Source organism: Lepus europaeus, chromosome 10 (assembly GCF_033115175.1).
Source record: "Lepus europaeus isolate LE1 chromosome 10, mLepTim1.pri, whole genome shotgun sequence".
NCBI lineage: Eukaryota > Metazoa > Chordata > Mammalia > Lagomorpha > Leporidae > Lepus > Lepus europaeus.
This window is the reverse complement of record NC_084836.1, coordinates 3,714,583-3,730,208: the sequence shown is the minus strand read 5'-3', so window position 1 is coordinate 3,730,208 and position 15,626 is coordinate 3,714,583. Positions and strand designations below refer to the sequence as shown.

The 15,626-nt window shown below is 63.3% G+C and overlaps 1 protein-coding gene across 2 annotated transcripts; it reads left to right on the top strand.

Moving 5' to 3' along the window:
- Positions 1 to 106: 106 nt before the first annotated feature.
- On the top strand, positions 107 to 14,876 carry FAM118A (family with sequence similarity 118 member A). 2 transcript variants are annotated; one of them, XM_062202702.1, is made up of 9 exons: positions 107 to 127; positions 1,624 to 1,679; positions 2,521 to 2,773; positions 4,498 to 4,719; positions 6,242 to 6,370; positions 7,559 to 7,844; positions 10,265 to 10,297; positions 10,869 to 10,952; positions 13,803 to 14,876. In XM_062202702.1, exons 2-9 carry the CDS (start codon positions 1,633 to 1,635, stop codon positions 13,820 to 13,822), a joined length of 1,074 nt encoding a protein of 357 aa, XP_062058686.1. In that variant the 5' UTR covers positions 107 to 127; positions 1,624 to 1,632; the 3' UTR covers positions 13,823 to 14,876. The 2 variants fall into 2 exon arrangements, with proteins under 2 accessions (XP_062058686.1, XP_062058685.1); XM_062202701.1 differs by having other exon boundaries at positions 113 to 127; positions 2,518 to 2,773.
- The last annotated feature ends 750 nt before the right edge of the window (positions 14,877 to 15,626 follow it).

Here is a 15,626-nt window from a genome sequence, read left to right as displayed (position 1 = left end):
GCGTTACAGTGAGCTGTGAATGACTAAATACGGGCCGCGGTGCGGCGCGGCGCTGCAGCTTCCCTGGGGGCTACTTGGAGTCTCAGCTGGCATCGGCCTCCGTGTCGCGGCCCAGCTGCCTGTGGAGGTGAGGCTGTGGGAGTGGCTCTGAGGGTGGGGCTTGCAGTGCTGCAGGCAGCCACAGGACACCCAGAAGCAAAGCTCCCGTCTGTTACGTGAGTGCCGAGCGTGGTGATGGCCTGTTCTCTTGGAAACTTGGAAGTCACTTAGTTTTGGAGTTCAGAACAGCTGACTAAAGCCTAATTGGTTGATACTTTTTGGTAGATGTGTAAATGCACTGCTTAGACTTCAAACCTATAACTTGAATCATGAATATGTGGCGAATCAAAAGCAGTTGAACAGTAGCTGAAAGAACTGGAGGTAGGTTTTTTAGGTTCTTTACCGTGGTAGCATCGAGGACACCTGGTTCCTTACATCCCTGGTGGGCCTGTGTCTGTTTAGAAATATTCTGACACGTTGTGTGCGGAAGGCGTCTCTCCCCGGGCAGGACAGTGGGGGGGAGGGCAGTCTGATTAGTCAGCTGATGAGCGTCTCACGCTGACTTCTAACAGGGGAGAACAGGAGTTGGCTCTGGAGCTCTGTCTGGGGCAGCCTCATAGACAGGTCAGGGCCTGGGCTGTTGAATGGAGGCCTGGGGCCCGTGAGCTGAGTCATTGAGCCTCCGGGCCAGCCCGCGTCCTGGGCTGCTCATATCATGGAGGTGTTACAGAGTGGAGAACCGCAGTGTTTGTAGCTTTCCTTAGGAAATGCCTAGTAGGCTAAACAATAAAACCTGTTTGACTTCTGAGGACACTGATGGTAGTGACCCTGGCGGGTGGGCGGAGTCCTGCCAGCCTGTTCCCCGGCAGGTGCGGCTGGCTGTGAGCCTCACTGTCTTCACCTTAGTAGGGGTCGGGGGCACCTGTAGGAGGGTTTTCTGCCTTTTTTTATTTGTTTGAAGACTTATTTTAAAGGCAGAGTGATGGAAAGAGGGGGGAGGGGGGAGCCATCCACTGGCTCACTCCCCAAATGGCTACAAGAGCTCAGATCGCCATCAGAGCTTCCCCGGTGAGTGGCAGGGGCCCAAGTACCCGGGCCACCTGCTGCTGCCTTCTCAGGCACATTAGAAGGGAGCAGGAGGAAAACGGGGCAGCTGGGACTCGAACTGGCTCCTCCTGTATGGGATGCTGGGGTCTGGAGCAGCAGCTTCACCCGCTACCCTGCAGTGCTGCCGGCCCAGAACTGCCTCTGAGAACCACGGCCTGGCTTGGCTTTGTTCTGTCACTCGCCATTTTCCTCCCCCCGTGGAGTCGCTGTGTTCTTAGCCGTCGGAAGCTAGTGTCCTAGAGGACACTGTCAGGTGGAGGCCGCCGCGGGGGCCCCGTCAGCCGATTCACCATCCGTGCTGCCCGTGCCGGGCACCTGCGGAGCCGCGGTTGCGCAAGGCCAGGAACAGCGGCGCAGGGACACCTCGGGTGTGTGCCTGAGAGTTTACCCTCGCCTTCCCTCTCTCCCTGGGTTCTGCTGATGAAAGAACTTGGATCTGGGAATTGGAAGCCATTTCTGACGAATATTTCTCTTTAGGGGTCACAGATGGAGTCAGTGGAGAAGGCAGCAAATAGGAGTGAACAGAAGTCAAGGTAAATGGAGCCGTCGTGCCGCCAGGCAGACATGACGTGTGCAGCACTGACTGAGTCCATGATGCTGCGTAGACCTGCGGGGGGAAATGAACACGCTGGCTCAGCAGGGCTCGCACCCTTGGCTTCCACCTAAGAAACATTCCGGAAGGCATCTTCTGTCAGGGGAGCGACTGTGGTCTGGTCTCCGGACCAGGCAGCAAGTGGCGAGAGGGGTCGCGTCCGAGCCTGGCCAGTGTCCGAGTGAGCGGACAGCAGGCTGTGCCTGTCGTGAGTGAGCGGGCGGGGGTGCACTTGCTCGAGAGTGCGGGGAGTCTGCCCGCCGGGCCCTGCGAGCAGGGATCGTTCGTCATCGTAGTTTGTATATATTTTTATTTGAAACACACACACACACACACACAGAGCTTCCACCTGCTAGGTCATTCCCCAGATGCTTGCAGAGCCAGGCGCCTGGCCCTCCATCTGTGTCTTCCACATGGGTGACGGGGCCCAAACACCCGGGCATCACCACCTGCCTCCCAGGCTGGGTTGTGAGTGGGGGAGCTGGCACTGGAAGCAGGCACCCGGCGTGGGCCGAGGGCGTCCCAGGGCAGCCGGGTGTCCGGCCCCTGGCTGCTTGGTAGCGGTGGGCGATTTGCGCTCTGGAGGGAGACGAGATGGCTGCGCTTTTTATTCTTGGCTGTGTATCACTGACACGCGTGCTGAACGCTTGGCAACTCGGGTCCCAAGCTTTGTCCTCTGGTAGTAGAGGGGGGCTGTGTCCTGGGACATGGCTGCACTTGACCCCAGGGTCACAGATCCTTTCAGACTCCCGTGACGACCCCCCCTCCTTGTTTTTAAGTAGAAAGTTTTTGAAAAGCCTCATCCGGAAACAGCCGCAGGAGCTGCTGCTGGTCATCGGGACGGGGGTCAGCGCGGCCGTGGCCCCGGGGATCCCCGCGCTGTGCTCCTGGAGAAGCTGTATCGAGGCCGTCATCGAGGCCGCGGAGCAGCTGGAGGTGCTGCACCCGGGGGACGTGGCCGAGTTCCGCAGGAAGGTGACGAAGGACCGGGACCTGCTGGTCGTTGCCCACGACCTGATCCGGAAGATGTCCCCTGTAAGTCCAGACGAGCGCGCGAGGCTTCCCGGGCAGCTCTCGGCTCCACACAGGTCGGGCGACTCGCTGAACCCCGCCTGCCAGCCATGTGGAGTCCGTTTCCCGGCCGCTGCCAGTGCGTCAGGGGCCATCATTTAACTCGCGTGGGCAGAGCCGAGCCCGACCGTGAGAGCCTCTCTGCCGTGCCGCGTTAGGTGTGTCTGTGGGGTCTCAGCAGGTCAGCCACATCTCTCCAGATGGGAGAAGGGACGACTTGTTTGTCTGTGGTGGATGTGAGGGCACAGGGAGGAGCAGCAGCAGTGCTGTGGGGACAGCCACCAAGTGGTCTGAGCCAGCCGAGGGAGGGCCGCCCCCCGGCGGGTGCACAGCTGGGGCCTGCGGGCACGAGTGCTGGGGAGCTGGGCGGTGCGGCAGGGCCCTGGCTGTTACTTGTGCAAACATTTACTGAGGCTGCACCGTGGCCCTCTGAGAACTGGAGTGGGAAGGTGAGGCCGATGTCTGACCAATCGAGAGAGGGGGAGGAGCAGAGTTTGGGCTGCTGTGGGAGGGACCCTGTGGCTCCAGTGTGCAGAGGCCACGATTCTCCTGCAGGAGTCTCGGGAGGCAGCCCAGGGTGTCCGCAGGGGCCCAGGCCCCCTGCTGTTGTCCAGCCACCGGGGGAGGGAGAGGGAGTGGGGGTCCTGCTCATTGCTCCGAGTCACCCAGGCCGCTCCTTGGCCAGAGCCGTGGTCAGGGCTGTGCCTCGCCCCCGGGGGCTGGGAAGTGTGGGGGTCCTGTCAGGGAGGGACAGCTACCATCAGCACAGGGATTGGCAAGTGACAGCCGTGGGCTGACTTGGCCTGCTGTCTCTTCTGCTGGTACCCGCCACGCCTGCCCACTCACCTGCCGTCGGCGGCTGCTCCTGTGCATCTGTGGCAGAGGTGCGCGGCCGCCAGCCGAGGCTGTGTGGCCCACGGGGCCAGAATCCTGACTGGCCTCTTAGAGTTGGTCTGCTGGCCCCTGTTCCTGTTGCAGGCGGGGAGGGGAAGGGCCGATGGACAGCGCAGATAGCGGGTTGCTGGGCGGCCTCCAGGAACCTCTGTGTAGTCGTGGCATGTCAGCGGCTCTTCTCGTTCCTCCTGTGCGTTTGTGAAAGCCCCGTGAGGAGGAGTCAGGGCAGTTGGAGCAGCGGGGCAGAGTGGAGGGTGGCTGTGCTGGGGCCAGGGTGAGGGGCCAGGGTGCCCACCTGCTTCCTGGGTGACGGAAAGCAGGCCAGGTGGGGTTGAGACTCCCTGGGTTGCGTGGCCAGGAGGGGGTGGTTGGACCCCGGGGTTGGGCCAGAGGTTCTGCAGACTGGAGCTCTTGGTGATGGTAAGGTGGAGGGTGTGGTTGTAGAGTGGAAGGTTGGCATGGGACAGGATCACCGTGGGAGAACAATGGGGAGGAACTGAGAGATGGAGACGATTGGCTTCTCCTGCCTAGACCTCTCCCAGGCCCTCACTCACTGGCCTTTGCTTCAGTGTCCCCTTGTCAGAGGCCCACTGCCCGCTGTGACAGCCCCGTCCCTGCTGTGCTGGCGTGTACCCTCTCCGTGAGCCGTAAGCCTGTGCTCACCTGCCCTGCCGCCGGGGTGGGAGTGCCCTCGAGGCCGGCAGGCCGCCTTTGTCCTTCCACCCTGCTGCGCCTGCCTGGTGCTTGGTACCTGCCGGGTGCTGACGTGTGACTCTGGCCCCACCTCTCCATAGCGCACGGGCGACACCAAGCCCAACTTCTTCCAGGACTGCCTGATGGAGGTCTTCGACAGCCTGGAGCAGCACATCCAGAACCCCGTGGTGCTGCAGTCCATCCTGAGCCTGATGGACAGGGGCACCATGGTGCTGACCACCAACTACGACAACCTGCTGGAGCTCTTCGGGCAGCAGCAGAGCAGGCCCATGGAGTCCCTGGACCTGAAGGACAAGGCAAAGGTGTGCAGGAGGCTGTGGGTGCAGGAGGCTGTGTGGATACAGGAGGCCGTGTGGGTACAGGAGGCTGTGGGTACAGGAGGCCGTGTGGGTACAGGAGGCCGTGTGTGTGCAGGAGGCCGTGTGTGTGCAGGAGGCTGTGTGTGCAGGAGGCTGTGTGGGTGTAGGAGGCTGTGTGGGTGTAGGAGGCTGTGTGGGTGTAGGAGGCCGTGTGGGTACAGGAGGCCGTGTGGGTACAGGAGGCCGTGTGGGTGCAGGAGGCCGTGTGGGTACAGGAGGCCGTGTGGGTGCAGGAGGCCGTGTGGGTGCAGGAGGCCGTGTGGGTACAGGAGGCCGTGTGGGTGCAGGAGGCCGTGTGGGTGCAGGAGGCCGTGGGTGCAGGAGGCCGTGTGGGTACAGGAGGCCGTGTGGGTACAGGAGGCCGTGTGGGTGCAGGAGGCCGTGTGGGCGCAGGAGGCTGTGTGGGTGCAGGAGGCTGTGTGGGTGCAGGAGGCTGTGTGGGTGCAGGAGGCCGTGGGTGCAGGAGGCCGTGTGGGTGCAGGAGGCCGTGTGGGTGCAGGAGGCCGTGTGGGTGCAGGAGGCCGTGTGGGTGCAGGAGGCCGTGTGGGTACAGGAGGCCGTGTGGGTACAGGAGGCCGTGTGGGTGCAGGAGGCCGTGTGGGTGCAGGAGGCCGTGTGGGTGCAGGAGGCTGTGGGTACAGGAGGCCGTGTGGGTACAGGAGGCCGTGTGTGTGCAGGAGGCCGTGTGTGTGCAGGAGGCTGTGGGTACAGGAGGCCGTGTGGGTGCAGGAGGCTGTGGGTGCAGGAGGCTGTGTGGGTACAGGAGGCTGTGGGTGCAGGAGGCCGTGTGCATGAGGGGAGACTGAGTGGTGTGGGGAGGCTGTGGGTGCAGGAGGCCGTGTGCGTGCACCGTGGAGAATTGGGGAGGACGCGGGCGCCATGACTGAGGTGTGGGGTTGGGCTGGGGTGTAGCCAGCCTTTTCCTCAGGGTAGCTTTGGGCCCAGGGTTGCCCTTTGCTGCTCAACGCTCTCCTCACTGCCTGCCCTGCCCTGTTTGTCTGTGTGTCCTATCTGGGCCCAGGGGTTCTTGTCATTGCAGGAGGCACAGGGTTAAGAAAAGCAGAGCCACCCTCAGGCCTACTGCGAGTTGATTCTTCAGCAGTTTGGGATTACAATATATGCCAAGGCTTCTTTCTTTCTTTTTTTTAAAAAAGATTTATTATTTATTTGAAAGGCAGAGTTACAGAGAGGCAGAGGCAGAGAGAGAGAAAGGTCTTCCATTTGCTGGTTCACTGCCCAATTGGCCTCAATGGCCGGAGCTGTGCTGATCTGAAGCCAGGCGCTTCCTCCGGGTCTCCCACGTGGGTGCAGGGCCCAGGCGGTTGAGCCGTCTTCCAGTGCTTTCCCAGGACTTGAACCAGCGCCTGTATGGGATACCCGCTCTGCCATGGCGCGGCTCCCGAGGATAAGCTTGTCATAGATGAAGTAGCCCAGGTGTGTTTCCTCGGCCTTGCTGGTTTGACAGGTCCTCCAGTGGGCGAGAGGCCACGTGAAGTACGGGGTTCTTCACATCCACGGCTTGTACACGGACCCCTGTGGGGTGGTGCTGGACCCGTCGGGCTACAAGGACGTCACTCAGGACCCAGAAGTGATGGTACGCTTCCTCTTGTGTGGGTACTGGTGGTGTCCGGGGACTCCGGTGGCCACCACCCTTAGGCTGTGGTCTGAGTGGTTCTCCAGGCTCCGGGCATTCCTACCCCCGGGGTCGGCCCCCGCCCCAGGGCTGCCAGGGACGGCCATGTCTCGTGTTCTCCTGTCCTCAGGGTGCGGCATTATGTGGCCAGGAAGGAACACGTGATTTCTTTAAAAGCGCAGCACCACGCTGCCCCTCTGTGCCAGTGCTGCCGGGCAGTGGGTGCCCGTGCAGGAGCGGGGCTGCCGTCGGGAGCAGTGTCTCGGCTGCCCCTCTGGGCCAGTGCTGCCGGGCGGTGGGTGCCCGTGCGGGAGCGGGGCTGCGTCGGGAGCGGTGTCTCGGCTGCCCCTCCCACTCTGCTCGCCTGTGTCCATTCTGTCTGAAAGCCTGGCCCGCCTGTGCTCAGCAGTTTCTTTAGCTTTCAGAATCTGGCTTGAAAGCTCGGGCCTCTGCAGAATGAGGTGCAGGAACGCTGTGGCTCCCGGAGCTTCCCAGCGGCCTCTGGGACAGCACCATCTGTGTGGCCTCACTCGCAGACCCAGGGTCAGGCTTTTTCTCAGGTGGACCCTGGGCCCACAGAGCCTGGGCTGGTGTCGGAGGCTAGCCCTTGCCCGGTGTGTGTCTGCTGTGTGGGCTGCCTGAGTGAGCCCCACGCTCGCTGCTGGCCCTGTGCCCACCCCCAGGTCACGGTCACTGGACCCCTTCTCACCTCTCCTCTCTCACGCCCGAGGGCGCTGGGCTCTGACAGCCCCTCCCTCTGCAGAGTTCCAGTGTGCGATCGTTCATCCATGGAGCGTGTGGCTGAGCGGTCCGCACTCGTAGATGTTCATGTCCTTACTTTGTGTCACAGTCGCTGATGCAAGGAGATGGGAGCCAGCAACTGGTGAGCACGGGCTGACCCCGTGCAGCCACTGCCCAGGGCCCTGGCCGCTCGCCGGGGCGCCCTGTTGGTGCCGAGAGGGCACGTGCTGCCCGGGGTTGGCTCCTGGTGCTGCAGATCACCGCGCCGGCTCGGGGCACCCGCCTCTGTCCTCAGTGTGGCCCCGGGGAGCCCTGGGGGGCGCAGCACCACGGTGGCTTCGCGGTTACGCGCAGGCTCTGTCGACCCTCGAGCCAGGTGCGGTTCTCCTGACTTCCCGCTTCTCACAGGAAGTCCTGCAGAACTTGTACCGCACCAAGTCCTTCCTGTTCCTGGGCTGCGGGGAGACCCTCCGTGACCAGATCTTCCAGGCCCTGTTCCTGTACTCGGTGCCGGACAAGGTGGGCCTGGAGCACTACATGCTGGCGCTCAAGGAGGACCAGGACCACTTCTTCAAGCACCAGGCGGACATGCTGCTGCACGGCATCAAAGTGGTGTCCTACGGGGACTGCTTCGCCCACTTCCCGGGCTACGTGCAGGACCTGGCCACCCAGATCTGCAAGCAGCCAAGTCCAGGTTGGCCTCTCTCCTTCCCAGCGCGCCACTGGCGGGCTCTTTGTTCCAGGGGTTTTCCCTTTCGGCAGGGGGAGGGGGTAGAATTCACGTGCAGGAAGAGTCGCCCGACTTCTGGTTTTGCTTTTCCTTCCTTCCTTCCGTCCTTCCGTCCTTCCGTCCTTCCGTCCTTCCTTGACAGGCAGAGTTAGACAGTGAGAGAGAGACAGAGAGAAAGGTCTTCCTTCCGTTGGTTCACCCCCCAAGTGGCTGCTATGGCCAGCGCGCTGCACCGATCCGAAGCCAAGAGCCAGGTGCTTCCTCCTGGTCTCCCATGCGGGTGCAGGGCCCAAGCACTTGGGCCATCCTCCACTGCTTTCCCGGGCCACAGCAGAGAGCTGACCTGGAAGAGGAGCAGCCGGGACAGAATCTGGCGCTTCGACCGGGACTAGAACTTGGGGTGCCGGTGCCGCAGGCAGAGGATTAGCCTAGTGAGCCGCGGCGCCGGCCCCTGGTTTTGCTTTTTAAAAAACTCTGTGTGTGTGTTTTTGTTTTAAAGATTTACTTTATTTATTTGAAGAGTTACAGAGAGAGGTCTTCCATGTGCTGGTTCACTCCCCAAATAGTCACAATGGCCAGGGCTGGGCCAAGTGGAAGCTGGGAGCCAGGAGCTTCTGGGTCTCCCACGCAGGTCCAAGCACCTGGGCCACCTTCTGCTTTCCCAGGCCATAGCAGAGAGCTGGACCAGAAGCAGAGCAGCCAGGACTCGAACCGGTGCCCGTGTGGGATGCCGGCACTGCAGGCCGTTTAGCCCGGCCCCCTCATCTCGTGTGATTTAAAATGAGAAGACTGGGGTCGTCGCCGTGACGGTGACCATCCAGGGACAGAGCTGTGACGCTCACGCTGAGCGCAGTCTCAGCTGGATGCCTGACTGTGTGCGTTGCCTTCGCTGGGAAGGAACACGCAGGCCAGCTCCGTCAGCGGCGGACACGGGGCAGGTGCAGGCCTCGCGCACCACTGCCCCACGGCCCCGTTTGGAAAGTGAAGCTGGCGCACACAGGGGTCTTACGAGGCCCTTTGCTTCTTCAGAGCCTGTCTTGGGGCGGGGGCGAGTGTTGGGGGCGGCTGTTGAGTCGCTGCTTGGGATGCCTGTGTCTCCTGTTCGAGTGCCTGGGTTCAAGTCCCAGCTCCGCTTCTGGTCCAGCTTCCTGCTCACGCGCACGCACAGGGAGTCCGGCACGGAGTTCCTGGCTCCTGCCGTCAGCCCGGCCTGTGTTCATCGCGGGCTTCTGGGGAGCGCGCAGTGGGTGGGGAACTCTGACCTCCTCTTTGTCACTGTGCTGCCCTAGCCGCACTGTTGTTCGTGCACGGCAGCTTGTGTCCGTTTTGCTCATTTTTAGTGATTCTGAAGAGAGCGTGAGCGGTGAAGTGCGGTACTGCTGGTTGGCGCGCGCTCCCCAGGCTGCACGCGCGCAGCGGCCGCGGTGGCTGAGCCGACTGGGCCGTGCGGTCGGTGTCCGGGTGTCCTGTTACGCTGAACCACAGCGAGCACAGAATTTTCCAGGCCCGCTGACATCAATTTGTCATGACGCCAAACTCCGCCCCAGTGACGCCCTCGCTTCGGGGTGGTTGAGTTGGCCAGGCGCCCGGCGGGAGCAGCTCCCTGGAAGGGCCGGCGTCTCAGCACCGCGGGGGACGTTTGCGTTCATTTGGTTGGAAAGGCGAGAGCGGGAGGGGAGAGATCGCCATCTACTGGTCCCTCGCGGAACTGAGCCAGGCTGAAGCCGCAGCTGGGAACGGAGTCCTGGGCTCCCACAGGGTGGCTGGGCGTGGGCACTCGAGCCAGCAGCTGCTGCCTGCCCGTGTGCATGCACAGGGAGCTGGGGCTGGAGGTGGAGCAGCAGCTCGGACGCGGACAGCCCATCTGGGATGTGGGCGGCCTCGCCTGCCCCGGGCTGGGAGCTTGCTCAGAGCTGCTGCTCCGGGCTGTGTGGCCCTGACTTGATTTTCTCAATGGCAGCGTCCGTGGTGTTCTTTGTCACTAAGTAGATGACTTCACGATGCTGGGACAGGCCCGTGAGGGGAAGGACTTGTCCAGGTCGTGCCCAGACGCTGCGACTGGGGTGGGCAGCCTGGCCTAACAGCACGCACCGTTCCGTGCGGAGGGAGTGGCCTTCCTCCCCTCTGCCCTGGCCGCCACCTCTCCTGCCCCCACACTGCTCTCCCCGGGAGGGCAGGACCCGGCGAGAGCTCAGAGGGGCTCAGGCGCCTGGAGCGTGCAGGTGCAGCCCAGCGCTTCCTCTCTTCCCTGGAGCTGAGGGGCCCCAAGTCGCAGGAGGACTGATGAGTCGTTGGGTGTCGCCTGTGACTCCTGGCCAGCCTGGCTGTGTCCCGGCAGCCGGAGGAGCCCTGGCCAGCGCGCTGATGGTCCCTCTCTCCTGCAGACGCGGAGCGCGTGGACAGCACCACCTTGCTGGGTAAGGCACGTCTCTGTCTCGGCCTCCGCGTTTGTCTTCCTGTCACTGCTGTGCAGTCCCGGGTGTGCCGCTCATGCCGAGTGGTTAGCACGTGGTGACACAGCCCTGCGGGGGCTCGCCGTCCGCGGGGAGGCACGGCCCCTCACCCACGAGCCGTGTCCTGTCCGAGACCCGCCTGGGTGGCGGGGTCGCAGGGAAGGCGGATCCGTGCCGTGCCCCTGTCGGCAGTCGGGACCGCAGGGCTCTGGGCCTAGGTGTGCAGCCCACACAGGGCCTGCTGACCGTGAGTGCGCCCGCGGCCCGGCCTCTACCTGCCTGCACGTCCCGGGCGCTTGAGCACGGGTGTCCCCTTCGGAGTCCCTGGGGTGGAAGGGGCGTCTCCACAGACAGGAAGTGGGTGGTGCCGCCCCGGGGCTCTGATGTCGCCCTGGGCCTTCCCCTTCCAGCTCTCTCCGTGGGAGAGGACACCGTGACTGCCACGCGTCCCTGTGGTGAGAGCGTGAACCCCACCGCGCGTGTTTGTACCCGAGCCTCGGAGCCGGGCGCCTCTCAGTTCGTTTCCGTCTTTCAGGGAGCGCGTGTCAGGACTGTGCGAAGAGGAAGTTAGAAGAGAACGGCATCGAAGTGTCCAAAAGACTCCGAGAGCCAGACGCCGGTACTGCGCCCCTCGCGTCCGCGGACTGTGTGGCCCGCAGGGCCCTGCCTGCCTGCCCCGCGGCCCTGGCGAGCTGAGAGGCTCCCACAGGAGCCCTGAGGGGCCTGGGTGTGGCGCGTCACTAATAGAAAACACCCCCACCCCCATGGCAGGGCGGCCATGTCCACTCGCGTGGGGACACCATGTGACCACGCAGCTGGGGAAGCCGCACCCCCTTCCAGCCACTCCTCCCCCCAGGTGATGGCCGTGGTGGCTGTCCCCTTGCTCCCCTGCGTCTCCGTCACGGAGTCGCTCGGGTCATCTGCCCCTCCCCCGTCCACGCCTTCTTGCCAGGCCTTTCCATCAGGTGCTGAGATCCGACTTCCCTCGGTGACGGTGATGGGGCCCTCTGCTGGCCCGGCCCCGCCGCGGAGCCCCCGGCCTGCACGACGTCCGTGTCCGTCTTTGCTTCCACTGCGGAGATGGGCTCAGAGGCGGGGAGAGCGCTGTTAAAGCAGCGTCCCTCTTGGGGGGCCGCCCGGTGCTGTCGGCGGGCCTGGTGCTCTAGCGCCCAGGCCACGTGTGGCGTTCCCCGTGCGTGAGAGGCAGAGACAGACGGCGCTCCCCTCCGCCAGGCGCCCACACAGCCAGAGCAGGGCCACGCTGAAGCCGGGAGCCGGGGCGTCTGCGTGGACAGGAGGCTCGGTCACTCGGGCTCCTGGGCCAGATGCCGCCCCCAGTTCACTGAGGCACGTGTGTCCGCACTCAGCCGTGTCGCTCCGTTCCTGACCGGCACCGGGACGCCCTCCTCAGGCCAGCGCCCGCTGCTGCCTCGTGCTGGCCCCGCAGACCCCAGGGTGGGGCGGCGCGGCTGCCCTGTGGCACTGAGTGTGGGGCTCCTGCCCACTCGCTGGCGCTGATGGCGCTGCCCTGGGCGCCCGCTGCTCAGTGCGTGGGGCGCGCGCTGCGCTGCGGGGTTCTTGGGCTGCGCCTCCCTTGGCGTTTGGAAGTTTTGTGTAGAACGTTTTATTCTTGCTCAGTTTGTGGTGGTTATTTGTTTTTACGATTGGTTTATTTGAGAGTTGGTGTTAGAGGGGGAGAGCGAGCCGCCGGTTCACTCCCCAAATGGCCCAGCGGCTGGAGCTGAGCAGGTGGGAAGCCAGGAGCCTCTTCCTGGTCTCCCACGCGGGTGCAGGGCCCAAGGCCTCGGGCCTCTCTGCTTTCCCAGGCCAGAGCAGAGAGCTGGACAGAGAGCAGCCGGGGCTGGAACCGGCGCCCATGTGGGATGGCGGCGCCGCAGGCCGGGGCTTTACCCGCTGTAGATGGCACAGCGCCGCCCTGTGGTTCTGTTTTGGTTTTCTCTAGTTCAAGAATACTCTGACTTCCTTGCTGTTTTTTCCTGTCGTCTTTGTCCCCGAGATGCACCCTGTCGGCATCTCCCGGGCTGTCTGTCTGTCTGTCTGTAGGACTCTGTGCTCTGCCTGTTCTGTTCTGGGGCTCTCAGGGTTGCGTCCTCGTCCTCACAGCTTTGCTGTGCTGTTAGCCCAGGCTTCCGGGAGCTTTGGTGTCTGCTGCGGCTTCTCCCTGCGCCTCCTGTGCTAGGCCGAGACCTCTGGGCCCGGGGCTCCCTGGTCATCTGTCCTGTCCCTGGCGCTGGCGTGGGGATCTCCCACTCGGCCTGCGCACAGCGCTGCCGTCCCCTGGGAACCGGCGAGACGGGCAGCCCGGGCCCACTCTCCTCATTCCCGTTCCCTCCTGGCAGGGCTGGGCACCCCTCGTCTGAGGCCCCAAATGCCCACATTTCGGTTTCAGACTTTGAGGTCAGTAACTCTGTGAAGTCTGTGGAAATCCTCCAGGCCCTGCACGGACTCGCAGCCTGCACTACGCCTCCCTTTCCACCAGGGGGCACTTGCCTGTTGCCCTGTGCTCTTGTGCAACGATGCAGGCCGGATGCAAGCAGTTACATAAGACGAGCCAGGTTTTTTGTTTTGTGTTTAAGGTTTATTTGGAAGAATTTGATCTTCCAGCTGCGGGTTCACTCACGAAATGGCTGCGAGAGCCAGAGCTGAGCCAAGCTGAAGCCAGGAGCCAGGAGCTTCTTCAGGTCTCAAGGGTGCAGGGGCCCAAACAGTTGGGCCGCCCTCCGCTGCCTTGCCCAGGCCAGGGAAGAGGAGCAGCCGGGACTCGAACCGGCGCCCATAAGGGGTGCTGGCGCTGCAGGGGCGGCTTTACCCGCTACGCCGGCCCTGTTCCTTGTTTTGTCGGGCACAGGCGGTCCTCTGTCTTGTGGTCCTCGCTTTCCTGTGGTTGCGGCTCCTCCATGGCCGGCAGATTCCTCTCGGCACTTGGCGTGCTGCCACCGTCCCGCCGTGGCCCATCTCTGCGTGGTGCTGTGTGCACGTGGGAGGCAGGGCCGCCGCCTGGTGGGCTCACTACAGAGCAGGGCTGGGCGTCTCCTCGGACGCTGGCCCCCGCGCCCACAGCCCTGCTGTCCCCAGGCGGCCGTCGCTGCTGAGGCAAAGGCCTCGGTCTCCTTGGTGCAGAAGCCGTGGCTCTGCCGAGAGCCACCTGGTAGCACTGCTGGCCCCTGTGGCCACGGCGGAGCTGATGGCTCCGTGCGCACGTGAGCTCACGCCGGGCTGCAGCAGGCTCGAGCCGTGTGTGTGCACTGCCGTGTCCTCGGGCCACTGGGGCGCGTCGGGGTGAGATGTCCAGAGCTTGGCAAACCCGCGTCGTCCCCCACAGGGCCCAGACGGCGTCTGCAGGGGTACAAGGTCCCCACGTAGGACAGCAGGCAGCTTACCAAGTACAGCCTGGTGCAGACGCCTTTCCTGAGGCCAGCCTTGGACATTCTGGTGTTTGTTTCCACAGATGATGCCGGAGGGTCCTGAAATCTGTAGAACCAGTAAAACCTGCCACTTGAAAACCAGCCTGTCACCACAGTGCCACGCCACACCGTGGAATGTGCCGGGAGCCCCGCCCAGCCTCCCGCCCACAGCCCCCCGGGTGTGTGCAGTCAGTGGGAGGTGACTGGACACACCCCAGGGACTTGGTAAGGACGCATGGACAGCTACCTCAGGGGCCAGGCCCATGGGCAGGGACGTCCCTGGTATTCCCGACGCCCACCTGACGCACCCTGGCGCCAAGATGGCGGAGACTGTCCTGGCAGCAGGAGCCGCGGAGGGAAACCAGCAACTGGACACTCCCGGTTTCCCGTGGGAACTGTCACGCGGAACGCGTCCTAAAGGTGGATCTGTCGTGTTAAATAAGGAACCGGCAGGCACGCCAGGCACTGGACCCGCCAGTGACAACGAGAATGTCTTCGTGCTTCTTTGGAATTGTGTCGTTTTAGTAATTTCTCCCAAAGGAACGACAGGTCCAACTGCCGCTCAGAAGTGCGAGTGAGCGACGAGCCAGAGGGCTTCCCCGAGCGCAAGGCGTTGCTCAAGTCCCTTGTGGGACAGATACGGTGGGGACAAGACCTACGCGTGCAGCTTTTAGCTGAGTTCCAGGCTTTCCGAGTCCATCCTGTGGGCGAGCGCTGACCTTCCTTACCCCGTACAGTTCTCTTCCCATAGCCGTGTTGAGGGGGTGCAGAGTGAGGCTGGCAAACCTGTGGCGGCCTGCGCACGGACACGTGACTGGGGCCTTCGCCGGGCGCGGCAGAGGCTCACGGCGGTGCTTCCCGGGACCGCAGCACCGTTTGGTGACTTTTCTCGCCAAGTCCTGCAACACTCCCCATCAGTGGCACTGCCCCTCCCTCAGGCCCAGAAGTTGAGAACGAGAAGCATGAAGGCTGGGCGAGGGTGTACGGGAGTGAGAAGCCAGGGGCCTGCTGGAGACCACCCCACCACCACCCTTTTTGTTGGAAGCATGGAAAACAAGTTGTCTTTTGATGTTACTTTGGCCATAAATAAAACTTAGCATATGGGCTTGTTTGTTGTCTCAAACTGGAATAGTTACTACGTGTTTGCAAAGGTTTATTTGAAAAGCGGAGTGAAGTGCCGGCTTGTTCCTTGGATGCCTGGAACAGCTGGGGCTGGGCAGGCTGAAGCCAGTGGCTCCATCTGGGTCTCCCACATGGGTGCAGGGGCGTCTTCCCAGGCGTCAGCAGGGAGCGGATCAGCGTGGAGCCGCTGGGGAGGAGCTGGCGCTCCTGTGGGCTGCTGGCCCGGGTGGTGCTTGTGTGCGCTGTACCTGTGCCTCCTGCAGCCCCAGGTGTGCTGACCCCGCACAGGCTGAATGTGCTCGGTGCCCAGCCACCTGTGACCCGAGGGACAAAGCCTGCAAACGCCGAGCAGCCCCCTGCTCCTCGGCTGCGTTCTGAAGCTCGCCCTCCGCCTGTCCTGCAGGTGGACGCTGGCGCACGCCCAGTGCGGTGTTTGTGGGCGGCTCACCCACCTAGCGTGCAGAGCCGGCCCTTTTCCACTACCTTCCTACTTTGTTTTGCCCCCGACCACCGCGGTTTTGGTGTGTGTGTAGCCTGTGGAGTCCGAGTTACACAGGAGCCAGGGCTGGCCCTAGCAAGAGGCAAGACTCCAGGGTGGCAGCAGGTGACTCCTTGGCCGTGCCCACACGGGTGGCTGCTGCCTCCCCACTCAGGGAGGGAGCTCAGTGCACCGAAGGTCCCTGTCCACAGAGGGGAGTGTGTGCATGACTTCCCGAGGGGGCGCCGAAAAGCCTGCGCCTCCCCTC

Excerpts from the sequence above, each read along its gene's own strand:
- FAM118A (XM_062202701.1), top strand. The coding sequence starts at position 1,633 with ATGGAGTCAGTGGAGAAGGCAGCAAATAGGAGTGAACAGAAGTCAAG. Across the intron at positions 6,371-7,558 it reads CTCAGGACCCAGAAGTGATG|GAAGTCCTGCAGAACTTGTA; the intron begins GTACGCTTCCTC and ends CGCTTCTCACAG. Across the intron at positions 10,298-10,868 it reads GGACAGCACCACCTTGCTGG|GGAGCGCGTGTCAGGACTGT; the intron begins GTAAGGCACGTC and ends TCCGTCTTTCAG.